Below are 26,577 nucleotides of genomic sequence, written 5' to 3'. Positions count from 1 at the left end.
TTCAGAATAGTTGGAAATTTGTGTTGTATTTTTCATTCATAATAGTTTTTTTTTTAAGTTTTTCTGAATCACATTGCAATATTCCTTGCAATTTGGCTTGAATCGTCCGTATCTCAGGATAAAACAAAAATGGCAATCTTTCAACACAAGCTCGAGCTAAAATGCTGTAATGAGTTATTCTTTCATTCAGGACACGTTGTCTGAGTTCAGGAAATAAAAGTATCTTGGCTTCTGGATGTTGTCTGCTCTCCAATGGAGGAGCAGGGTAATACATTTATATTAGTATATATAATGGCCATGCCTGTAAACATGACAACAGAGATAAATTACCAGAACAAAAAGAGAATAAAATCTACAGCCAGCTGCCTAGTCATGCTCACTGAATAGATAAACGATACACATTTCAGTTTATACATTCTTATCTGATCTGAAATGAAAACAACATTCTAAACTACAAACAGAAGGGTTGAATGCCTGTGACTTGTTTATTACACCTGCAGTGGCCCCATATAAACCTTTCTTTACAGCATTTTTTAAACACATATGCTCATAGAGGCAGGCATTTATCTTGCTCAGCCTTATTGTGTTGTATACTGTCGTCCTTAAAGAGGAGTGTGTGTCTCTCTCTATCCAGCCTTTCTAGATGGTCCAGATTCCAGACTTGCTGAGGTTTTAGCTTAAGTACATGTCAAAGCTCCACTGCACTCATTAGGAAGGAGGGAGGGGGGTTCAGGTGTTGATGGGAAAATCTGATCAAACCAGTCTGACTGCAAGACTGAATTTATTCACAGCCGGAGGGAGGGAGGGTGTGTATCCGTGGGGACTGTGGTGGTTGTGTGTTTGAATGTTGAGTGTTTGTTTTCTCTTCTGTCCACTGGAACCTTAAGGGTCTTTTCTTCTGTTTTTTTCAGGTTTCTTTAGTCAATGGGACTGCAATGGCTCCCTTTCTAGGGTGAGTGATCTTACCTAACATAACTAACAGAAACCTTCACTGATTTTCACTGATTTGTATGAGTAATTAAAGGGTGGAGACAGGGATTTCTGGAGAATGCAAGTTGTTGTCAAAATCCCTTTTTGGTCAAAATCAGAGAATTAATCAGTTAATACACAGCCTAGGTGGGCCCCTTTTGTTCACATACCCTTCATTTACATACCAGTTTACAGTATTTTGTTTTCAACGCACACAAAGTACAGACAGGTAGCGGATTAGAGTAGATATGACACTGATTTTGACCAAAAGTGATTCTGACAACAAGCTCTCTACGTGAATCGCTGACTCCAACTTGAATGGTTGGCTGATGACCAGATGATGACATTAAAGCAGCGTTATCATTTTTTTCTTTCTAATTTTCTCCCCTGCAGAGGAGGGAATCCGTTTGCCACAGTCAAGCTGAGACCGACCGTCACGAATGACAGATCAGCGCCATTGGTCTAACCCCGAAGAGGAGGATTTATTTTCACCGCTGTCATGCCTTCAGGGGACTCGTGCAAACGTGGGACCCCTGCGAAACACTGAATATCACCCCGACCTGACATCTCACCGGCCTGCATGCTAGTTTCTCTCAGTACCAGTCAGCTCTATTAAACAGATACATTGTTTCTTGGCACACATGTGTTTTACATTATCCACAACAAGGGGGAACATTGCATTATCAACACATGGAGAAACAAGATTTTTTTTTGTTTTGTGTGAAAGAAATAGTTCACCCCAAAATGAAACTCCCCCACCATAGCACTAAACGTTGTAATGAAACTGATGAATAGGGAACGTTGCAATTCCTGTGGAAGTTTCATAACTCCACCACTACTGCTACAAGCTGTATATAGAAAGGTAACTATTGAATGTAAATACTTTGAATGGCTATTGAACAAAAAAGAAAGTCCTGACCAACAAAAACTTGAGTAACAAAAATGGGGTTGGATTTCGTGTACATTTTTAGGATTAAAACTCCAACTTTATGGGGCGCCCTTAGCTCAGTTGGTAGGGCGTCCCCCCCATGGGCCTCGGCCAGCAGCGGACCCGGGTTCGATTCCAGCCCGCGGTCGTTCTCTGCATGTCACTCCCCTCTCTGCCCCATTTCTACTCTGTCTCTACACTATCAATAAAGCATAAAAATGCCAAAAAAAATCTTTAAAAAAAAAATAATAATCCAACTTTATATGCTTTCAGCTCAGCCTGCTTGCAAAGTCCTAGAAAGAGTTTTCAAACTAATTGGAAAATTTATTTAAAACACCTTTCCACCACCGCTCCAAGTGTAGGCAAAGGATTGCCAAAGAAATGCAAGAAAGTGGTGAACAACATTCATTACAGTATATACAGTGCAAGGCAGACCGCTTATGCTTGCATGTTCTGTATTCATACTGTGAAGTATACCTTCAGCATTGCAATACAAGGCTGAGACAAAGCTGGCAGGTAAAAAGCAAATAAAACCTGAATCTTCATTTTGAGGTGAACTGTCCCTTTAAGACACTTTCTCTAAGAGGAAAATAGATGCTTGGGTCGTGTCACATAGTCTTTTCAGGCTTGTTTGTTGCTGCGGCCAATGCAGTGTTTGAACACACAAATGACAGGATCCAGATGTGAAACAATAGTGAGCTGGTGCTGACGAAAAAAAGAACCATTGCCCAGGCTGTCTTCCTGACTCACCAAAAAAACTATATTGTTGTTTTCATTTTTATTCATTCCTTTTGTCTTTCTTTTTTATTTTAAAGAGGCATTGTGATATACAAAGGTTGTGAGAATGACGGTAGAGTGACGTGTTGGGAGGAAAAAAAGAGTTTGTCTTTTGAGTGAAGGCAAAACAGTATGTCGCTGTTTAAAATGAGATGGCTATTTATATACAGTAAGTTTGTATGAGATATTTAAATTAGATATGTATACAGAAGTCCATTCTGTGGAGGTAACCCTCCGCCACTATGCTCATGATCCCAAGGTGATTTTGATTTGACTGCTGGTATGTATTTTAAATGGGCAAAGTGACCTTTTGATGAAGGGACTATTTTTCACTCCTTGTGGTTTCACTGTTGTTTAATGTAGATTCTGTGTACAATGCGCAGTTTCATGCAAAATAAAAAAATGTACAATGTAGACATTTGCATCGTATGAATACACTGGGTCTTTGTTTGAAATTACAAAGTATTTTATGAGGAAAAGGACTTTTTTGACATGCACTTTGCAGAATGTAAAAGTATGATGAGGAAGTGATTGATGAGACAGTTAAGTGTTCTTCACAGACCCACTGATGTTAACAATGTTAGTGAATCCATCATACCGACATAGTGATTGCATCATGCTTTCTTCAAAATACCCTGCCACTGTGTTGACCAATGTAGTCTTTTTTTCTCAATAAAACAAGGTAAAGGAAATGTCTGCATATTTAATCTCCAGTTGAGATTTCTGTTATCCTAACTTTCTTCTACTCTAAACGTTTTTTGTTTTTGTTTCAGTCAGCTTATGTACAAGGATGCTAGTTTAGAGTATGATTTCCATTCTGATTAACAGTATTTACTCACCGAGGTGTGCATATTTTGTGAAAAAGACCCTGGGATGAAAATGGTTACCGGTGTGGTCTCTTTCTGTGAATATTATCAAAAAGTTAACATTAACATGTAATTGAATATGTGCTCTTTGTCCTGTCAGCTGCAGAATTACTCCGATCGTTAACATACAATACCACAATATAAAAATACTCGATTCCACTTCATTCAAAAGTATTACTAGAAAAGTAAACTTTGAGTTACCAAAATAAAAGTACACATTTTGCATAGGCCCCCTACTTTTTTTATGGAGCACCCCCCACTCCCGAAATAGGCTATTCGTTGTTTCTTTTTATTATAGTCTATTGATAGTCTATAGGCTAAGTCATTATCTCTAAAAAAAATAATAATATTAACAATTTTAATGGGAGCTGGTCATATATTTTGTAAGACTATGTAAATACAAAGTAACTCGTAAGGTTTAGATAAATGTAGTGGTGCATTAAAAGTACAACTTTTCCACTTGAATGTAGTAAGGCAGAAGTAGGCTATAGAGTGCTTCTAATATGTAATACTCAAGCAAAGTACAATTGCCTATAGTTGTTGTAGGCCTAATGAATGTTAATGTGACAGTTTACCTACCAATACATTTGTTTTCTGCTCTGTAATATGAGCCAGCAGCGCCCTCTGCTGGGCGTTAAAAGCTACAAACACCTGCTTTCGCGGTTTCAGCCAATAGGAATGAAGGAACGACAGCACTTCCTGTTTCATGTAAGACAGATATTAGGATGTGAATATCAGAGGGTACCTCAAACGCTATGGTTTAGACGGCTGCTCATTCATTTCCACTCGCACAGCGGGGACACCCCACCTGTCCCGTTTCACGGTTTATGTGAAGAGGAAGCTCCAGGTTGGTAGGTTTTATTTTTTTCTATTTGTAGAAGGGCTAAGCCTGTAAGCCTGCACCAAAAGCAAGCCGAGTGCTCACGTTCAAGCCTCAAGCTAGTTTTCTGTCCAGTGTTTACAGCTTCTATTTAACTCTCCTGTCTTTCACACCTGCAATATAGTGCTCATTAAGGCTCACTGTGTGGCGCGTGACACAATGCTAATATGCAGCTGCACACCTTATTATCTTTTATATACTATTATTATACAGTAATTAACGTCACGCATTGCTTTTCATTTTTTTGTAGTCTGCTCTTCGGGTCGGTACATGTATTGTGTATTTAGGGCAATTTACCAGCTGAATGTACAGTAGGCCTACACTTAATGTAGGTGACAGAGGATACGCCTTTTAGCAGTAGCATCCCTGCTGCCAGCTGCGTCGTGACGACACCTGTACTACGCGATGTTTTGAAATGGAGACCATTCAAAGATATGCTTCAGCAACCCTTGCATTGCTTTCTGTTTTTCACTCAGTGTCATTCCACACATCACAGGGTTACATGTTGTGATGAAATAGTCCAGGGTGTAAAATATGGGTAACTTTTAGTTGTTTGTTGTTGTTTTTTGGCGAAGTGGAGCGAATGTTGTCGTGTAAACAAACAGAGTGAGCTACTTGGATCATTGCCCCCTCAACACATGATCCTCCTCAACGTGTAAAGCTCTGCTCCCAAATGGGCTTAATTAGCATTGATTTAGAGGCATTTCGGCTTCTAATTCATTTTTGCCTTGTAAATCTATTTTGTGCTCTCTGACTGCCTAGCTTTTCTCATTAACCTTAACCCTGATTCCCCACCAGTTGGTGTGCCGCTTTTATAACAAACACTTTTTTCTGTATTTCTAAAACCCTGTTAAAACTTAAAAGGCAAGGCAAGATGACAACATGTTCAAACTATTACATATCTGATATTGTATTGGAGGAAAGAACACCTCTGCAACTTACAGCTATACATTCTTATCCCACTCTTTCCTCTTTCTCCACAGGTTCCCGGTGCAGCCATGCCTGTCTCCCTGCTATGGGCGGTGGACGTGTACGGGCGGGTCTACAGCCTGTCCACAGCGGGCCAGCAGTGGGAGCAGTGCCGCGATGCCCAGATGGAGGTCAAGAGGGTGACGGCAGCTCAACAGTGCTGCTGGGGCATCGCCTGTGACAACAACATCTACCTGAACGTCCACGCTTCAGACCTGTCTATCCGCTACCAGGAGGAGACCTACGAGAACCAAGTGGGTCTCTCTCCCAACAGTCAGTCAGGGTGTTGTTGTTTATGCCCGCTTTTCTTCTGGGGTGAAAAAAAAAAAGATGCCTATTCGAGTCAATGTGAAGATTATATACAAAGGAAAGCAGCCATTTCTTCTTTCACAATGCAAGTGAAACATTTCTACGAATTTTTGTTTGGCTATGCTTTTATTTAATTCACAAAGCATCCTGAGTAAAATCGAAAATGTGGACTTCCTCTTGAAAAAGAGAGTGCGATATCTTCATTCGGGAGTGTACCACTTCCTCTGTTGCTAACTTCAGCACACTGTCAGCTTTGTGCCTTAACAGGTACATGAGTCCTACCATTTAAAACGAGAATCAAATGACCAGATACAGTGGAAGTACTGTATGTGGGAAATCAGGAAGAATACAGATGAGACTCCCGCTTCCTGGGAAACTTTTTTGGGCCATTGGGTTGTTGTGACAGCTGTTGTATACATTAGGTCAGTGCTCTGTAGTTTATTGTCCTCTGGAGAACACCTCACCAAAAGTGTACTTTGGCAGAAAGGGGAGACAGTTTGATCATAGGGGAGTAAAACAGGTTGCTTTGTTTGTATTATTGACCCTATCAATGCTCTAACGTGCTGTCTCCGTCTGTCCTTCTATCTGTCAGCGATGGAATCCTGTGGACGGTTTCTCTGAGCGGTTGTTGCCAAGTGACCGCTGGCAGTGGAGTGATGTCACGGGTCTGAAACACCAACCTCTTGACGACTTCCGGCTTCCCTCCAGCAGCTGGGAGTGGGAGGGTGACTGGTGCGTGGATGAAAACTTTGAGGGAGAACCCACAGAGAAAGCGGTGACTTTTCAATTACTTCCTTTAACTCCATTTCCCTGATTTAGCATCGGTGTCCCTGCTGTGTTTTAATAAATGAGGTGTGTGCATCTGCAGGGATGGACCTACTCCATTGACTTTCCTGCCGCCTACACCAAAGATAAGAAGTGGAACTCTTGTGTCCGTCGCAAGCGATGGCTCCGCTACAGGAGGTACAATGCCATGGACACGTGGGCTAAGGTGGGTTTTATACTGTGTGTGTGTGTGTGCGCGTGTGTGTGTGTGCGCGCGCGCGTGCGTGTGCGTGCATTTTGTTCACCGGTGTCTCTCTCTTTCTGTGTGTGCTGACAGATCCCCTCACAGCAGACCACTCTACCAGATCCCTTCAGCGACATCAGCTGTGGAGGTTGGGAGATCACTGAGGAGCCCAGGGGCCGACTCTCGCTTTGGGCCGTGTCTTTGCAGGGCAAGGTACACACACACACACACACACACACACACACACACACACACACATACAGCCATGGCAATGTACTTGAAATCTTGATTACTTGTAATTTGCAAGAATTAGGTCAATGACAGTGTGGAAAAACAGTCTTATACTTTCCTCTCATGCATACTGCGACATGTTTGCTGTGTCACACAGCTTGTGCTTTGTAAAACAGGACCTTTGTTAACTGTATCGTCTATAATTTGTCTAATCTAATATATTTGGAAACAAAAGATGTGTTTATGAGTGTGTTTTAACCTATGGTTTTAACATTATTTGACCTCATAATTGCCTCTAGCAAGATCACACACTCAGTCTTGTCACATCACATAAAGAACTGAATTTGTTTTTGTTGGTGCAGACCACCTGCGTCGGTCCTGCTATTACTCCTGATTATCTTACCCTCCATTTCTCTCTGCCCAGGTGTGGTTCAGAGAGGGAATCTGTCACCACAATCCTGAGGGCTCTCTGTGGGACGAGGTGGCTCTCCCCGGGGAGGTGGTCCAGATCAGCTGTGGCCCTGGGGATCTGGTCTGGGCGGTGCTGTGGGAGGGCCAACTCATTGTCAGGGAAGGCATCGGAAGAGATTGTCCCAAAGGTACACATTGGCTCACTGGTGGGAGGAGGAATGACTGTGTTTGTGTTTATTGTCTGTATTGAAATGAATATTCTCTGCCTGTCAGGTACCTCCTGGGTGTTGGTGGACTCTCCCAGTCCTGATGTGGGAGCCACACATGTAGCTGTGGGTACAAACGTAGTATGGGCCTTGACCAAGGACTACAAAGTAAGAAGATCCTGTCATAACCATTAAAAAAGACACATGATTGCATGAACAGAATACTGCTGCACGACATGTAAAAAGAAAATAAATATCTTCCAGCATTGTTTTTAAGAAAATGCACTTTTTTTCACCGCTCTCCTGCTTTGCAAGGTGTGGTTCAGGCGTGGCGTGAACTCCCACAATCCCTGTGGCTCTGGCTGGATCAGCATGGTGGGAGAAATGATTATGATCAATGTAGGACTCAACGACCAGGTACATTTCAGCCACATGCCATCACAACCGACATTAAAACTTTCTCTGTGCTGGTTACTGTTGAAATCAAATCATGCGAGGGGGACATATTAAAGTCAACCTGCTGCTGTTGTGTGTAGGTGTTTGCTATCAGCTGTGAGGACCGGGCGGTGTACTATCGACAAGGTGTGACCTCAAGTGAACTGAGTGGGAAAACCTGGAAGGCCATCAGCGTCCCCCGAGATGGAGAACGATCCCACTCCAGTGCCAGCGCAAACAGCCTGCAGAGGTGGAGAAAACACACACACACACACACACACACACACACACACACACACACACACACACACACACACACAGATTTCAGTCCACGTTTCAAGAGCTACACATACAATCATATGAAAAAGTTTGGGAACCCCTCTCAGCCGGCATTATAATTGACTCTGCTTTCACAAAAAAAAGATAAAAGTGGTATGTCTTTAATTTACCAGGAACAGCTAACTACTGGGATGTTTTCCAAACAAAGATTTTTTGAAAAGCAGTATTTGGTTGTATGAAATAAAATAAAATGTGAAAAACTGGCTGTGCAAAAATATGGGTACCCTTGTGGTTTTGTTGATTTTAATGCCTGTAACAGCATGTAAAACTGATGACTTTAAACACAAAGTTGGTTGGGTTATGTTGTTAAGCCTTGAACCTCATAGAAATGTCTGTTTAATCATGAGAAAATGTATTTTAGGTGCCTAAATGCAAGTTGCACTTCTGTTTGACTCTCTGCTGAAGTGAGACAGAATGGGATCATCAAAACTGCTCCCAAAAGATCTTAAAAACAAAGATTATTCATTATCATGGTTTAGGGGAAGGCTACAAGAAGCTTTCCCAAAGGTTTCAATTGTCAATTTCTACTGTAAGGAACGTTGTCAGGGAATGGAAGGACACAGGCACAGTTGCAGTTAAACCCAGGTCTAGCAGACCAAGAAAAGTACAAGAGCGGCATATGCGGCGGATTGTGAGAATGGTTGCACACAACCCAAAGATCACCTCCAAAGACCTGCAAGAACATCTGGCTGCAGATTGTGTATCTGTACATGGTTCAACAAATCAGTGCAATGTTGCCGGCTGAGAGGGGTTCCCAAACTTTTTCATATGACTGTAGTTCACACTCATCCAAGAGTGCCAGTTTACTAACATATCAAACATTTGTAGGAGGTGAAAATGTTCAACATTCATTCATTCAGTTTCTCTTTCTCTCCATCCGCTTCACAGTGCTGGACGTTTCTTCTCTGGCGAGGAGTGTGCTCAGTCAGCAGCGAGTGATGTGGAATCAGACACAGAGAAAGGATCCACAGATGGAGCCAGCTGCCTCGTCACCTCCACCCCCCCTTCGTCCCATGTCGAAGCCCCCACAGACCTCTCTGACCAGCCTATGGAGACCCCCAAACCCCGCATCCCCAAAGTCACCAGCGATAGCTTCATCTCTGAACTGGTCTCTGACAGAGAGCCAGCCAAGACATTGAGAGAGGGAAGAGCAGTTGGTCCAGCTGTTCTAGAGGAGGAGACCATCCCCGGAGAAGAGCAGGTCAAAGCCCCCTGTGATGGTGTAGCTCTCTCTCCCAGCCGGTCTGCAGGGCCCTTTGACCCCCAGTGGAGTAACGTGGACCTGGAGGAGGCTCAGAGCCAGCAGGCCCAGACTGGAGCGGTGTTGGACACAGCTGACACCTGCAGCCTTTCATCAGTGGCCACCTACACTCTGGCCATGGAGGACCCGTATGGGGCAGACGAGCACCCTCTGTGGGCCTGGGTCAGTGGAGGAGGCTGCTCCGTGGACAGTCACTCCCAACTCAACTGGTTCAACTTCTCTATGAACACTTCATGTGAGTTAAATACAGAGATCATAACTAGTACGTAGTTGATTATGCTGACTCTTTGTCTTTCCAGCTTTACATTAAATCAAGTCTGTGAAAACACAGTGTCAATGTGTGCTGCAGTCAGAATTCATTCCATTTGGTTTATTTTTTAATTATAGTTTTTTCTTTTTTCTGTCATTCCCAGCTTTGGTCCAGTCAGTCCAGTCCATGAGCCTGTCCGTCACCCCAGCCCAGACAGCAGCCTGGCGGAAACAAATCTTTGAGCAGCTCAGTGAGAGGACCAAAAGAGAGCTGGATAATTTCAGACATTATGAACAAGCCATAGAACAGGTACATGCAGTACAGGAAAAGATGTGCCCGCCAAACAGCCATAGTTTTTATATTTGCTTTCCAGGATATTTTTTGTCTCTTCTACTTATTTCTGTATTTACTCCTGACACTGTCTTTGTATTTTCTGCCTTACCCTCTTCATTTATCATTCATTGATTCGCTCCTCTGGCCGGATGCTTCTGCAGTCTGTGTGGGTGAAGAAGGGAACCATGCAGTGGTGGAGAGACTGGAAGCCACACAAATGGATGGATGTTCATTTTGCCCTTGAGCAGTTCTCCGGAGCAGAGGGAAACAAGGACGGCATCCTTTTCATCTATTACAACTTTTATGAGGAGAAGAAGGTGAGAAAGAAGTGTGTGGTTGTGTATTTTCAGGTTGATGCTGTGGACTTAAGTCGATTCAATATGTGGCAGTTTCATATGTCTTCTTGAGGGAAACAGATATTTTCCTAATTTCGGGGTCCAGGTCAGATTGTCACAATGGATACTGGCAATGGAATGAGTCACTTAATTGAATCTATGATGCTGGTCCATTCTTGAACTCACTACTGCTTTTCTGTTATTCTTTTTTTCCTCTTTTGACTTTAAATGAAATGCATTCTATCTCATTTTTTCTTCCCTCTCTGCGGTCACTCTCTTCAGTACCTGCATGCTATAATCAATGAGGTCACCATCCTGGTTCCTGTGCTTAACGACTCCAAACACACTTTTGCCATCTACACTCCTGAGCGAACCAAACAGAGGTGGCCAATCAGAATAGCAGCAGCCACAGAGTTAGAGATGAACGACTGGGTACGTATTGATACTACTACACAACATTTTAACTCCCAGGAACAAAAACTGACATAATAAATAATATGTCTGTAATGTGACATTTTTGAATTAGTTATTTTTTCTGTTCTTCTAATAACTTCTCATTTGTCTCTGTCCTCCCCTTCCAACCCAATCTGTCTGCCTTTGCCTCCCTCCGGGTCTCAAGCTGGCGTTGTTGAGTGTAACTTGCAGTGAGTCCAGGGGGATCCGTGGTCCTCCCTCCAAACAGGCCATCTGGTCCATCACCTGTAAAGGGGACATCTTTGTCAGTGAGCCCTCTCCTGCCCTGGAGGCCATGCCTTACCCAACACCCTGTGACCAAATGTAAGAATAACCCACGCATCTGCTCTGATAGATAGATTTAAATAATACAAATAAAAATGTGTTATTTTCATTATTGTCCTTAAAGAGGACCTATGATACTTTTCGACTTTTATGACCTATAAACGTTGTTATAATGATTTATAGTCATGTTTAACCATACTAGAGTATCAAATAATTACATACATGCATTTCGACGTATTCCCTGCTGACCGTCTGGGGTGGCTATGCAGAGCACTAAACACTATGGCAGCCGGTCGAGAAACAACTTGTTCAAATTTCTGGGTAGTTTCTCTCATGTTTCCATGTATGGTAATGCTGCTCAGGCAAGCTCCGGCTGCATGCCCCCACCTTCCTGAAAATCTCCCGCTGCTGGAAGGAAGGTAACCAATCACAACGGAGTGGGGTTTGCAGCAGGGGGGGGAGGGGCGGAGAAGCTCAAAGCAGTGTGTAAAGAGAGACTGCTGTGCTCGCTAGGGTAAGAGGAAGAGTGTCCCGAAAATCTACATAGTTTTTTGTGATGTGATTCGTGTCAGGTTGCTTAACAAGAAATTAAGACCAGAAAAGTAGTATAATAGGATATCTTTAATGACTTAGCCTTTATAAAACATTCTTTCCCTTTGTGCAGGTTCTGGCGGCAGGTTGGAGGTCACCTACGAGTGGTGGAGTGCAACAGTGAGGGCATAGTGTGGGGGATTGGCTACGACCACACTGCCTGGGTCTACACAGGGGGCTACGGAGGAGGCATCTTCCAGGGCCTGGCCAGCAGCACGGATAACATTTACACACAGGTGGATGTCAAGAGTGTCTACATCTATGAGAACCAGAGGTGGAACCCCGTCACCGGCTACACCAACAGGTAGAGAAAGGCTGAAATTCCAGAACTTTGCACTTTCACAACTGGCCCAAAGCCTTATCACAATATGATGTGACAATTTAATTCTAACACTACACTAGCACTGCATGGTTTCTTTGATAGTTACATTTTAAGTGTTAAAGTCATTCATGAATCGTGTAAATTGTGTGTGGTTCATTTTAGAGGGCTACCTACAGACCGCTACATGTGGAGTGATGCATCAGGTCTACATGAGTGTACAAAAACAAATATGAAACCTCCATCCCCTCACTGGACATGGGTAAGTACAGCCACTCACACACAAACACACACATGAACATTTTGCAAAATGTTCCACACTGATTACCAACGGTGCAAAGATAAACCACAATTTTTTCCATTGCGACCATTAGTTTGAAAGCTATAAATAATTGGTCTTGAATTATTGCAGACAAGGTGTGCAACCAAAAATTCAGATGTATTTACAATGTTTCACTTCCCATATTTGGTGTTGACAGGTGTCTGAATGGGCTACCGACTACAGCGTCTCTGCTGGAACAGACAGAGAAGGCTGGCAATATGCCGCTGATTTTCCAGCGTAGGTTATTTGCCATTTCCTCAATTCCACCTACTGTGTCAGTTGGTTCAAGCATTGCTGACCTCATAGGTTATGAGCTTTTTTATTTATTATTCCTTCCTCTTTCCCATCTCTCCATGCAGGTCATATCATGGCTATAAAACGATGAAGGACTTTGTCCGTCGCAGGCGATGGGCCAGGTATTATAAAAAGCAACACTGACACATTTGTCTGTCCAGTGTATTTGTTCAGCAGGTACACAGTGGAGTACACTTGACATTCTGTCTGTGCGTGCGTGTGTGTGTGTGTGTGTGTGTGTGTGTGTGTGTGTGTGTGTGTGTGTTTTAAAAGTCAGCACAGACTTGGCAGAGGAAACAGAGCAGAAACTCTGAATAAAGTGTTCTGACAGGAATTGATCTTTAGTTAGTGTTGGAAAATATATTTTTTGATTAAGCAATAATTAGAGAACTGGTGTGGACTATGTGACTGGTACTGATATATTAACAGGCTACGGTTGTGTTCCATTGACAGTAGCCTTAGAATATGTGTATTTTGTCATGTGTGCTCATCAACAGAAGTGTGTTTTGAGTTCTAATTATCAGGTGTTTATACTTTTAAAAGAGAACATTCAGGTTATTGAGAAATCACTTTGATCTGTTGGAGAAATGATCACAATTACATTTTCATAATGAGAAGGTACCTACTATAATGTTATTCAAAATAACTCCATCCAGTATTAACAAATCAATCCTTTTAAAATGTTAAATCCAGTCTTTTACAACATGTTAGCCTGACTACAATAAGCCACACCAGAATAGAGAGTCCCTTGATCTTTTGTAACACCTCATACTCCAGCAGTATCTGTATTAAGCTGCTGATATAGAATGAGCATTGTGTTTCTCCTCCTGCACAGGAAGTGTAAATTGACCACCACTGGACCCTGGCAAGAAGTCCCTCCCATAACACTGAGTGACGTGACCATCCTGCCGTGTGCAGCTCAGAGCCAAGTGGATGTGGTTCCTCTGTGGGCCATCAGCAACAAGGGAGAAGTGCTCTGTCGACTGGGAGTCACCGCACTGACACCTGCTGTGAGTCACATTTACCCCACACATACAGACACCCCATGAACAGGTTTAACACAATCTGGTGAGTCATCCATTAACAATCACAGCCATTTTGTTTTTCTTATTGCTACTGTGCAGAGCAGTAACACTATGTCCTTCCTTGAATTGGAAACTGTGTGGAATTGATTAACCCTAATGAAGGCTTTTTTTTGTGAAACCATGAGTTTGATACGAGAGTGATATCAGACATATTGTACAGTATTTCTAATTTCTGTTAATAAGTAATTAAACACATGGACAATACAAATACAATTTGAAAGCTCTTGGTCTTGGGAGGTAATTGGTCTAACGTCCTCCTTTTGGCCTATCAGGGATCATCATGGCTCCATGTGGGAACCGACCAGCCTTTCAAGTCCATCTCCATTGGTGCTGCCAGCCAGGTCTGGGCCATCGCCAAGGACGGTTCTGCCTTCTACAGGGGATCTGTGTCTCAACAGAGCCCAGCAGGTCAGTGGGACCGACTGTGACATTATGCATGGAAGAATATATGCCAGTTTCAAATTTGTTGTCACCCTCTGATGCTGCAAACAATATGCTTATACAGTTTGTGTCTCCCTCTGCAGGAGACAGCTGGTACCACATCCCCTCCCCGTCCAAACAGAAGCTGAAGCAGGTGTCTGTTGGGAGGACATCAGTGTGCGCGGTAGATGAAAATGGTGAATCAATTTTTCATTTACTGCTTAAAATTATAATTAACAAACCATAAAACCACTAAAATAAAAGTTTAAAAAAATATATATAATTAACATGTATTTATATGACTGATGTTTATGTTTCTTGGTAGACATATTCTGATCTTGTGTTTGATGTGCCTACTCCCTGTCCAGGTAACCTGTGGTACCGGCAGGGTTTGACCCCCAGCTACCCTCAGGGTTCCTCCTGGGAACACATCTCCACTAATGTTCGCAAGGTCTCAGTAGGGCCTCTGGACCAGGTCAGTTCCACCATATCAGTACTGCTATATGGAACTTTTTTCACTGTTCACCATTTCATATTCCATGTGACTTCACAGAAAGACTTGAGTTTTTAGATTGAACTTCACTTGTTTTTACCTGATAATGTTCAGACACTTAGTTGTCTTTTTATTATTTGCAGCCTTACATCTGAAAGTATGTAGCTTTGATTAATGATTAAGAATATACTTAGTATATTTGTTCAGCAGGTACACAGTGGAGTAACTTGACATTCTGTGTGTGTGTGTGTGTGTGTGTGTGTGTGTGTGTGTGTGTGTGTGTGTGTGTGTGTGTGTGTGTGTGTGTGTGTGTGTGTGTGTGTGTGTGTTGAATCAACTAAAAACCTCCAAAAATGACCACTTTGAGGTCATAGACAATCCTTACCAGTTGTTTAGTGTGAGTTTTGTTTTGTTGTTGTTGGGGTGCAGGTGTGGATCATAGCGGACAAGGTGCAGGGCAGCCACAGTCTGAGCTGTGGAACAGTGTGCCATCGTCTCGGGGTCCAACCTTTGGAGCCTAAAGGACAGTCGTGGGACTACGGCATTGGGGTAAAGCAGCAAAGACACTTTACTGTATGACGGGTTTGTCAGGGTATCTGCATGTCTTGAAAAGCCCTGCCTTTCCTAACTCTCTATCTTTTTTTGTCTCTTCCCGTCCTTTAGGGTGGATGGGACCACGTTACAGTTAGAGGGAACTCCATGGAGCCCCCTCGCATCAGTCTTCGCTCTCTAACAGACCGGTCCGCCCTGGCCCCTGGGAGCCCCCTCCCTGTCAGGAACACAGAGGTCAATAGCAATGCTGTCTGATGCTAGACACACAAATAAACACACTAATAAAGATGCGCACATAGTGTACGTATTCATCTTAAACCACATTTCCTTAGTAGTACATTTTTGACCAGAAGCACTTTGGCTTTTACCAGTGGAGTAGCAGCTATGGCAATTCAACTCCAATGCCTGAAAGCCTTTAGTCTTCACATCACTGCGGTCAGTGTTACTTTTAGACTTTCAGAACAATCTTAAATGCTGAGCTGGATCCATCTCCTTCTCCATTAAGACAACCCAAGACATACGCTCTACATGTTTTCATGTCTCCAGGTGTGTTGGGGGATGGTTCATTTGTTTTGCCATTGGTGGTTGTCTTTTGTTGCTGTCTTTGAACTTTTTTGAATTTGTTTCTTATTTATTCTGTACGATGGGATGTTTCTGATATTTTTTGTGATGTCTGTGTATTGAGAGTGACATTTAAAGGTATATTACTTCATTTGTAAAGTGATTTTTTTCCAAGGTTTTTGCTGCTCATTCACCACCTTGCTGATGTTTTTTTTTTTAAGGGAACAAATAATTGTACTTATAGAACAGCTAATCTAGGGCTGGTACTGTGAACCAAATACTTTTTTTTTATCTTAACACTTTAACACGTTTCAACATAGTAAAGCCTGATTACTCTGGAAGAAGTAGCAAACTTACTAACAGGAGAAAGCAGACAAGACAATGTTACTAATCCGAAATATAAATGATGATTTTGTAACGCAGACTGCAGATAAAAACACGGATGTAGCACCTGTGAGTCCCCTATTGGTTTCTAATTTCACAGGTCTCTGAATCACAGGTTCTTGAAGCCCAAATTTGGGTTAGTGTCATGCAAAAATCCTGCCAATTGTTTGAAGCCATAAGTTTAGTGTAACAGGTGTGGACAGGTCTGTTGGCCTTAAGTCTTTTTTTAAAGGTAAATCAGAGACTCCTGTGAAAAACAAATACCGACTTTTTATTTTTACTGGGAATTTAGAGGTTTTCCCATTAACTTCAATTGACTAAAATTGTTTTTTTTTGGAGCCACCATTACTGGCTTAATTTAACGCGTGGTGGTTGCTGCTTACCTTGTACAAACAGTTGAGTGGTGGTTTTTAAAGATTTGAATGTTGTTTTCTAAAAAACTAACTTTTATTATGTTATTGTTGTGGAGTATGTGCAATGGGTGTAGCGGTGTAATTAAGGGGAAAGTATAGATTACTTGTAAAAGTCCTGTGGTGGAAATGCTAAAACTGAACCTTCCTCTTTCTCAGGAGAATGCTTGCATCTTCATTCTGTCTACTTCCTTTACACTGATGGTAGTAGAATGACTGAGCAGTGAGAAAAAAAACTTATATTTTTGTTATGAATCTGTAATATACTAGTATTATTTACAATAGCTGTAGTGGTAATATATTAAAGTTTACTAATGTTTGTACATTTGACTAAGAAGATCATTTCAAAATGATGGTACATACCGATGAGGCATTAATTCATGTTAACGGCTGCCTAAACCCCCCCCCCCCCCTTATCATGATATACTGATTGAAGATGATACAACATTTGCTTGGTTTGAACTGCGCAGAGATGTGTCTGTATTATCTTTGAATAACTTACTTCACACTGTGTAACTGTAACACATCAGTGCTGTTGACATTGTGGAGTACATTTCTCAATTGTTGTGCATGGTCAAAATAACAGTCTGTCAATAAATAAATGTGTTTATTGATAAGAACACCTCAAATAGTTCGTTTTTGCTAATATTTTTTTACCACAATGTTCTGCCTCGAGACACAGAAAGTCAAATAACATACACTTCAAACATCATCCGTGCCTTCCAGCTATGGTTGCACAACCTGTAAAAGACAAGTAGTTTGTCTTCACGAGCAAATATAGCTACAACATTTCAATATTCAGGCCTGCTGCTTGCCTGTCTTCTCTTTCTGGATGTGACGGTTATGACTAGAGGCTACACTCGGCAGGTTTCTCAACAGAAAACACACAAGAAGATGACAAGATAACACAAAACAGAACAAGTTCATGCTCTGGCTCAAACTGTATAGAAGAAGAAAATGGCAAAGGATTAGCCCTTTCTGAGCACAGTTGCAAAATAGTCTTTTAATTCTTCATAACCACGATCCACATAGTTTTCACCTTGCAGTCTGCAGTCTTTGGGGGCTGCTAGGTGAATGGACCTCAAGTCATTCCATATTTTGCATGGAGGGCAACTTCTAGACGGCCCACCTCTTGCTTTGGTCAAGCATGAGTTTATTGTCGGAGATCTATGATCTGCAACAACACCCAGTTCTTACTGAGAACACCACTTCTGACCAGATCCCAGAGCAGTGCACCTGTAGGAACCGGACATCACTTGAAGGGTCTACCCATCCCCTCTCTCGGCCTTGGCCTCCTGGGTGGCTCTCCTGGTCCCTCCAGTCTCACCTTTGCAGCCACTGTTAGCTGCGCTGGCCAAAGCTGTGCACATGGGTGAGGTATTGGGCGAGATCGTTCTCCCCGTCCTCCTCCAGGTGCTGTTGGTAGCACTGGAGCAGCTTGGCGGCGCTGGCCTCTGACGGCACCTTCCCGGCAGGCAGACAGGCCTCTGACATGTCCAGGATGATGGTGGTCAGGGATTTGATGTAGTTCTTGGCCAGGGTCAGCGTCTCGATCTTGGACAGCTTCTTGTCTGTGTTGATGTGGGGGATGGCCTCTCGCAGTGCTTGGAAGGCGTTGTTGAGTTTGTGCATGCGCTGGCGTTCCCTCTCGTTGCTCTCGAGTCTTCTCACGCTGCGCTCCTTGTTGCTGGAGCCGTGTTTCCTGCGTCTGCGGCCTCCTCCTCCTCCCCTCCCTCCTTTACGCTTGCCGTCCCCGCCCCTCAGGGACCCCCTCCAGGAGCCACCGATCCGGACCGAGGCCTCCGAACCCTCCTGCTCACTGGAGCCTGGTTCTGTGTCCGCTTCCAATTCCGTGTCCGGATCCATTTCTGGCTCTTCTGGATCAGACCAGCTCCTCCTGGATCGTTTCACAGCCTTCCCTTTGGACTTCATCCTGCTTCCTCCTTCACCTCTCTCTCTCTCTCACACACTCTCTCTCTCTCCTTTTGACAGTCTCAACCTCACAGCTTTAACAGACCTGGAGGAAAAGAGGATGTTACAGAAATAAATTTTAAAACAAAGGCTGAAGTTATAATTCTGAAATGCACAGAAGTGACATTTTAATTCAACCTAAAATTATTTTAATACAATTGTCTGACACTCAGACAGCCAGTCAATGAGCATCTTTCCAATTCAAGCAGCCTTGCATCCTGCTGTTTCTAATCAGCCCTGTTGCAGTGTGAAAACTCCATGATGTTGCTCTGGTAATCTACGCCTCTCTTATCCCCTACGGTCCAGCGATAATGGCCATTTCAAGGTTAGGCTCACAAAAAACATAGAGAGCAGACAGCATTCGGCCAATTCGCTCTTTCACTACATTTGACTATTAGTTTCATTTCAGATATTTCATCAATGAATGCACTTCCTGAAGTCTGTCATTGTGTGTTATTTCTTATAAGTTAAGTTAGTATCTATAAGCCCCATTATCAACTATGCTAATACCAAAACCCTTGAGATAAAGCCGTTTTATATATAAACTCCGTTATATTTCTCCATCCCTCTTAATTTCCCTAACACAAGTTTAATCAGCCCAACGGCAGTTCTGTAACTGATGGGAGATAAACATGCAAAAAGTCAGCTTCATTTACTGTAGTAAATTATACACACACTGCTGCCATGATATGAATGAACCGATGATATATAATATAATCATTTTAAAAAACAGCCTTACCTTGGAATTTAAACTAACTGTCCTCCTTTTATGAGTTTACAGAAAAGCCTTCACCGTGCAGCCGGTCATTGAAAGCACCATCGCGTAATAGTGGCGAGCAGCAGGAGAGAAGCGGAGTAGAGCAGAGCAGTGCGTCGCCGTGCAGCGCAAACACACACACTCAGAAAACTGTCACATGTGAGCTACCTGTTGCTGACTGATGTACACGTAGCGCTGTTCAGCCAATCACATAGCCGGCCAACTCCATCCCACAATCCCTCCAGCTCTGCACTACAAACATCATGCAGTCCTCAGGGGTGATTATTTGTCGCAAAGAAAATAACCCATAAAAATTTAACACAAATAGGCCTAGCTAACATGCATTATCAGGTCACTGATGGTGTAAAAAGTATTCAGATAATTAACTTAGATGAAAGTAATGCTAAAAAATAATAGGCTAGCCTACTCCATTACAAGTAGGCCTAAAAGTCTGCATTCTGAATTTTAATCCAAAGTAGGCGTACAAAGTTGTCAGCATGTATCATAAGTAGCCTACACAAACTATAAAAATGCAGTTAAAGAAGGCCTAGTCCCCACATTTTGGCCCCTATCTGTTATATAATATTGAAGCATTAAACCGGTCGAGCTGGAGTTCATTTTAAGTGCATTATGAATGATGGGTTGTTTATTTACAAAAATGCATATTTTATAAACAAGTCATATGTTTTTTGTGTGTCCAAGTGAAAAAAGAGCATTAAATCAAATTAGTGATGCAAAAAGGACACATTTTCACAGATACAAAAAGTAGCAAAAAAACAGAAATACCTACTCAGACTAAGTCAAAAGTGTAGGCTACGTAAGGATAGCCATTCACTACGTTTCTTTAGTCCAGTCCAGATATTCAGCATAATATGTTTTTTTAAATGCAATTACATGCCCCAAGTGAAGTGTAGTAGGCAAACCGTCCTCCTACTCCAAGCAGTTAGCATCATTTCCATTTTGAGGCTTATCGCATGCAACTGCCTCATTTGAATACAGTTTGCAGGCTTCCCCTGAATGTACAGGAGCAAGGTCAGGTCTCACTTAAACTCAGGATTATTGTCTTCTCCTGCTGTGACAAACAGTGCAGTTGAGGCAGGGCGGTGTCATGGCAGTGGGATACTTACTGACCAAATGTGTTCTACAGTGGTATTCAGACATAATAGACTCTTTCAAATATGTTGTGGCATTTTTATAGAGTGCTTGGCGGCCTTATCAGTGCAGGAGTCACTAGTGCTGACTCCTGTTGATGCATTTTTAGTATTGTATTGTTGTTGCATATTTGAAATAAATCATTAATTCATTCATTCATTCATTCACTCTTTTGAAGTTTATCTCAATTTTAGGTCTTTTCCATAATTTGTTTTATATCTATGTCTTTAACTATCAAAAGCTATAAACCATTTTATTTTAAAAAATCAGTTTTTATTAAGTAAGTTCCCTAAATTCCAGACTTGAAAATATATAGTGCCAGGCTAAATTTTTTGGGAAATTGAATTAAAATAAACAGTTAAAGTGTTTTGTACAGGCTTCTGGACCCTGTAATCCAACATTAACAATGTGTTGCTTATTTAACTTTCATTATCCAGTGTTAGATTAACTACCAGATTGGTAACACTTTACAATAAGGTACACTAAAAAGAGTACTCTTTTTGGAACAGTAACTACTCTTTTTAAAACAGTAACTACTCTTTTTGCAACAGTAACTACTCTTTTTTGGAACAGTAACTACTCTTTTTAAAACAGTAACTACTCTTTTTAAAACAGTAACTACTCTTTTTTGGAACAGTAGGCCTAACTACTATTTTTTTTGAAGAGTAACTACTCTTTTTGGAACAGTAGCTACTCTTTTTTGGAACAGTAACTACTCTTTTTTGGAACAGTAACTACTCTTTTTTGTGTACCTTATTGTAAAGTGTTACCACCAAATTTCATTTTCAGCTCAATGCTAAAATGTTCAAAACAATGAAGGCTTTGATGCTAACTATGGCATAGCCTACTGGAAGCAGTGGAGCTAATTCTTTCTTTTTTAGGTTTAACATCACTCTTACAATGATTTCTGAACTTGTTGAGTTCACAACTAAACTCAAAAGAAGTTAATTTACCTTTTAAGTTGTTTTAGAACTTTTCATAAGAAAACCCTGAAACCCTTTTGTAGCTTCGTTGACACAAGGAGGGAAAAGTCACAGGTAAGCTAGCAGCAAGCAAACTTAGGTCAACCTGAAAATAGAGCAATAGTAGCCTGTCAAATATGTTAGGAATTGATTAAAAATTTAAATGCTGTTCATTCATTTACATTGTTCATCAATTCCTTACACAATTATGTTTTTGTAGTATTTTTAAATGCTTTCCTTTGTAATACAACAATATCAAGGCTTAAGTGGCACGTTAGCCCAAGCGTTAAAGAAAAACCTGTAATAGCAAATGTGTGGTGTTTAAAAGACAACAACTTTGGCCTACAGTTAAAATAGGACATTATTACCAATTTTGTTCTGAATGAAGTCCAAGAACAACAGTATAATTTGCCATAAGCAATGTTAGCACAGACGTTAGCATATCGCAAACGTGTAACAACAACAATAATGTACAGGTGTGACACTCCCAGCTCCCAGAGGCAAACACTTTTAGGTTTTGGTGTCCTTGAAAAAACTGTGTGTGTGTGTGTGTGTGTATGTGTATGTGTGTGTGTGTGTGTGTGTGTGTGTGTGTGTGTGTGTGTGTGTGTGTGTGTGTGTGTGTGTGTGTCTGAACACTTGTCCTGTCAGGTTTCCTTTCCCATTCAGGTACACTGTATCTAATCAACCAAACCTCGCTGATGCAGACTCTGTGGAAAAATTATCTATTACTTTTAGTTTGTTCAGTTTGTGCCTCCATTGGCCCTAAGGCTTACACTGTTTATTTAGTCGCAGCCGCTGATAAATTCCGAGCTCAACACACTTCAGTAATGAGGCAAGCAAACAGGGCCTCCACAAGCATGCCCTGCTTAAGCAAAAACAAACGGTATAACAATACTCTCTGTACTCCAAGATCAATCTGGAATTGTCCGAATGCGACGATTCAAATATTAAAATGCAATTTCAGACACCAAAGACAATTTATTTACCAGTAACTCGCCCAACAACATGTATGTTTCTGTTTCTTAGCTTAGATCCAAGGACACAACCTGGTATGAAAAAAGGCAGCTTCTAATGGGGTATGCAGCTGGAATGGCACCAGCACTGTTACACAACCGGGGCTGCTTTATCACATCACAGGCCAGTGATCGTGTCATACCAACAACTGTGAAAGCTGAATGCGTTGTCCCTCAGTCCTGCGTGGCTGTGATGTCATAAACGGCAGGTGCTTTAAATCCATTTGGAGCACAGAGAGAGGGAGAAAAAAAGCCATTAAAATCCCTGACTCATCATAAAATAGGAGGGAGGTAGGGGAGAGGAGATAGAGGTGAGGAGGATGGGATGTGGACGATTAGTCAGTTTTTCCATTCGGCCATGGCTGTCCTGTCTGAAAGAAAAACAAGTGTGGATGTCACATTAGGGCCATGGTGACAGTCTGATTGCCTTTGGATGACTACTGTGTCATAGAAACCAGCACCTACAGCACAACACATGTGTGTCACTAGCCCTTTATCTCACAGCTCAAGGTCTGACTCTGTGACATGGGTGAGGAACAGGCAGGTTTGGGGCAGACAGAGACGCTCCGGCCTGGTCAGAGAGGTAAAGCTCCGCGACGGCAGGGAAAGGGGGCAGCGATTAGATTCCGCTTGTCGGACACACTGAAAATTGCAGTTCTTATCCAACGCTGAGAAGTCATCTTCCCACTCCAAGTCTGCAGGCAAAACCAACAAAAACACACATTTAGGAACAATCAAGTGTCAATAGCTTGCAGCATCTGGGTTTAAAGACTTAAAACGTTTGTAGTGTCCCGCCCTGATCTTGTTACATTGTCAGAGGCCTTTCAGTGTGAAGTCATTAGGCTGAAATGACACGTTGTACCACATTGTAGGCTGAGTTTCATTATCACAATATTATTTTATTTTCCAATAAATTACCAAATCATTATAATTTTTTTAGAAGTTAATTACTCAAGTAAATGTACTTAGAGTTTGGGGGTTAGTTACTTTTCACCAGGGCAACATGGTCTGCAGAGATGTAAAGTTTACACATTTAGTTAAAGGGGTAAAACATGCAAAGTCACTGTTATAATCTTTAAAATAGTACCGCTGTCTTGTAATGTGGCATCTGGCAGGTTGAAGGAATGGCTGCTTGGCGGAGATGTGCAGGGCCCGTGGTGCAGCTTCACGGTGGGACTCTCCTGAAGAATAGTAACAGTGGATATTCATTCAGTGGAAATTAAACAGGAAACAAAGGTTGTTTGAAGTATCATAGCCTTGGTTTGGACAGTGATCATTAAGTATTTAACTATCATATGCCCAGTCGGTAAACAATATCAAACAAGCCAGCAAGCTACAGTTAGTTAGGACAACAGGAGAACAGTACCTGATCAAACAAGTACACCGTGACATCATCAACAAACGACACGCTCTTCCTCCTATTAACATCCCTGTCGCGCCCGGACGATACTCCTGAAGCGTTGCAGATCCGACAGGCTTTCAGGACACTTTTAGGGTTTTGTGTGTTGACAGGGTCTCTGATAACCTGTTCATGCTGAATCCCCTTTGAGTTGTTGGCATTAGTGTTGATGCTGCTGGGATCTTGGGGCCAGTTAACATTGGAGTTTTTCAAATCACTCAACACGTTATCACTGATATGACAACCGGTTTCCCCTTTAAATGTCCTGCAATCCCCACTCTGGCAAATGTCTCTAAAACGTTGAAGTGGTACGTCATCATCACAGAAAAGGAGAAACCTATCATGCCGATCCATTTTAACAACATGCTGCTCGCTCACAAAAGGTGTGTCCTTTTTGATAAAACTAAAAATGTCTTGCAAATTTAAAGTAAGTCTTGTCCATGTCCAGGCCTCCTGCGGACACTCTGAGAACAGGGACGCTGAAGAACTGTAATGTGCGGGTGCCTCCGGAAGGCAACAACGTCGAGGGGAAATGGAGACGGACGGGGGCCGTGTTACCAGGCTTGATCTGCGGTCACTGTTCCTCCATAACTGAGGGGCTGCCCTTCCTCTTTGGTCGAGGAAACAGAAGCAGGTGATCGGCTGCAGTCTCTCCTCTGCCTGGATCGTCTGACTTGAGGACATTAACAACTGGAGCTCTTCATCCCTGTACGAATGATTCAAAGGGACTCATTAAGACGCTATTGCATTTCAATTAATTTTTATAACAGAAATATATTAAATGGCAAGAGTGAAACAGGGTGACAATTTGAAACAGGTTGCCTATAGTGCTGTAGCTGAACATATAGCTTTGTTGTCAGGCCCACAACTTCACTTATTCATTCTCACCACTCTCAAAGAGCCATTTTCAGTTTTTTATTTAAATAGATCTCAAACCACTGTCCTCCAACAAATGAATCATGGAAACACTTGGAGATTGGCAGAGAACATTGTTGAGCTTTTAGCAGGTAATGCTGGGCTTACACTACAGGACTTTTCACGCGATTTGACAGTCGCAGACAATCTTCCAATGTCGAACTGAAATCACAGAAGTCATGCTGGAGTTGTGGCGCGCGCACGTAATCTCAGTCGTTTGGTGTAAAGGCCAGGACACACTAAACGAGTACTCGCTGAACGAAACAAACAAACACATTAAAACGATGGCTAACTGTTGTTAGCTGTTTGTGCTACCCGCCTCACTTCCGGGCTTCACTGATTCGCTAGCCCTCCACAAATCAAATTGCTCCAACTGAAAGACTGCCCGCCGCCGATTGAACATCAATCGGCTCAAAAGAAGCCCGACGACATCTACGACGACCGATTTCACGGCACACACCAAACAGATTCGTGTCCCCGCCCCCTCCCGACTCTACAACGGCGATTATCGGGCCGGTGTGTCCTGGCCTTAAGGTGGTCATCCGACCTGATTTCAGCCAGTCTTCTTCCTGTCTTGACGTTCCGACATTATCAAACATGTTTGATATTATCGTTAGTCTTAAGGGGTTGGCTCAAGTGAAATGACATAAACACTGTCACACTCTCGCATGCACCAAGCACGACACAGGAGGAGCGGCATTAGTCGCGACCTGTGTCCGCCTGTGCAGGGACTTATTTTGGACACTTTTTCCTTGAAGCCTCGGCGGGAGAACCAGGCTAACAGCCGCGCAACCTTAACACTTTACCGTCAAATACAGGGTTAGGAGTTAAAGATATTGGGGGACGAGATCAGCAAATAAAGATGGTCAAATAACCAAAGGAAGTCCCCCGCTCGGAATATTGAATTAACCTTTCTTAAATTAAAGCCTAATCACTATCGCGTTTGCGGAAATAATATTAATCTCAAAATGAATCTAGTTGTAGTCTTGCAATATGAGACCCCTGTCTTTTCAAAATCTCACTCTTTGACTGAAAACTAATGACTAGTTGTCTTCAGGTGTGAGTTGATTGTCTTTAGATGTAAGAGGGTTTCAGTCTTCAGTCTTTTCAAAGTCTTTTCAAAGTCCTCTAGTGTAAGCCCAGCATTAATTGCCAGAAATTCCTTCAGGAGTTGGTGGTGACCAAAAACATACCCTGCGTTACGAATCACATACTCTTTCTTTTTTCTACATACTACATCTGATGATAAAAATAATCTAGTTAGGATGCAGTATGCTAAAATTGGGACATACTTTTACTTATTTATTTCATCATAACATTGTGCCTTGATCTTGCTTTTATATCCGTCGCATCCCGTTTGTTTTAATATGGAGGCTCCATTGATTGATCCATTGGGTCAGAATCGGCCAAATAGGATGCTGTTTTCAACACCAAAAATCTTGGCCGGATATAGTAGACATCCGGGTCTTTCTAACCTCCCTAATCTTTTTTCTACCATACTAAATAGTAGAAAGTATGCGATTCGGAACGCAGGGATAGTTAAAAGAGAGAAAATATTGGATTAGCCTACATTCTCCTGGTGGCCAGAACTGTAAATGAACATGAATTTTACTCAAACTGCTCAATGTCCTAGTTAGCAATTTTTGCTAACAGTTCACCATATCAACTTCTGTGATCACAATATAATTTTTGTTTTTAAAAGTTTAAAAGAAATTCTTACTAAACTAA

The 26,577-nt window shown here is 42.2% G+C and overlaps 3 protein-coding genes across 5 annotated transcripts in view; 2 read left to right on the top strand and 1 right to left on the bottom strand.

Annotated features, from left to right (window-relative positions):
• Nucleotides 1-3,360, top strand: part of baiap2l1a (BAR/IMD domain containing adaptor protein 2 like 1a) — a 28,337-nt gene extending 24,977 nt beyond the window's left edge. The window contains exons 13-14 of one of the 2 annotated variants that reach the window (XM_080048667.1): nt 912-952; nt 1,363-3,360. In XM_080048667.1, the coding sequence (XP_079904793.1) occupies nt 912-952; nt 1,363-1,435 (114 nt within the window). In that variant the 3' untranslated portion in view covers nt 1,436-3,360. The remainder of the gene's footprint in view (nt 1-911; nt 953-1,362) is intronic. The other variant, XM_080048668.1, reaches the window with a different exon arrangement.
• An 888-nt stretch (nt 3,361-4,248) lies between these two features.
• Nucleotides 4,249-17,263, top strand: tecpr1a (tectonin beta-propeller repeat containing 1a). 2 transcript variants are annotated; one of them, XM_080049213.1, is made up of 24 exons: nt 4,249-4,387; nt 5,404-5,643; nt 6,291-6,473; nt 6,567-6,689; nt 6,801-6,920; nt 7,363-7,537; nt 7,623-7,723; nt 7,871-7,972; nt 8,092-8,240; nt 9,218-9,825; nt 10,004-10,149; nt 10,335-10,490; nt 10,791-10,940; nt 11,128-11,285; nt 11,911-12,141; nt 12,322-12,418; nt 12,636-12,715; nt 12,838-12,894; nt 13,608-13,782; nt 14,130-14,265; nt 14,382-14,474; nt 14,646-14,752; nt 15,200-15,319; nt 15,434-17,263. In XM_080049213.1, the coding sequence occupies exons 2-24, from the start codon at nt 5,419-5,421 to the stop codon at nt 15,575-15,577; spliced, it is 3,636 nt and encodes a 1,211-aa protein (XP_079905339.1). In that variant the 5' UTR covers nt 4,249-4,387; nt 5,404-5,418; the 3' UTR covers nt 15,578-17,263. The 2 variants fall into 2 exon arrangements, with proteins under 2 accessions (XP_079905339.1, XP_079905338.1); XM_080049212.1 differs by having other exon boundaries at nt 4,255-4,391.
• Nucleotides 17,264-17,922: 659 nt separating this feature from the next.
• On the bottom strand, nt 17,923-18,609 carry bhlha15 (basic helix-loop-helix family, member a15; the record flags this gene model as incomplete). Its single annotated transcript, XM_080049467.1, has 1 exon — nt 17,923-18,609. The coding sequence occupies one exon, from the start codon at nt 18,607-18,609 to the stop codon at nt 18,019-18,021; it is 591 nt and encodes a 196-aa protein (XP_079905593.1). The 3' UTR covers nt 17,923-18,018.
• Nucleotides 18,610-26,577: the final 7,968 nt, after the last annotated feature.

Source organism: Ammodytes marinus, assembly GCF_949987685.1.
Source record: "Ammodytes marinus genome assembly, chromosome: 20".
Classification (NCBI taxonomy): domain Eukaryota; kingdom Metazoa; phylum Chordata; class Actinopteri; order Uranoscopiformes; family Ammodytidae; genus Ammodytes; species Ammodytes marinus.
This window is presented reverse-complemented; position numbering and strand designations above follow the sequence as displayed.

Excerpts from the sequence above, each read along its gene's own strand:
- tecpr1a (XM_080049213.1), top strand. The coding sequence starts at position 5,419 with ATGCCTGTCTCCCTGCTATGGGCGGTGGACGTGTACGGGCGGGTCTAC. Across the intron at positions 5,644-6,290 it reads AGGAGACCTACGAGAACCAA|CGATGGAATCCTGTGGACGG; the intron begins GTGGGTCTCTCT and ends TCTATCTGTCAG. Across the intron at positions 7,538-7,622 it reads CGGAAGAGATTGTCCCAAAG|GTACCTCCTGGGTGTTGGTG; the intron begins GTACACATTGGC and ends TCTGCCTGTCAG.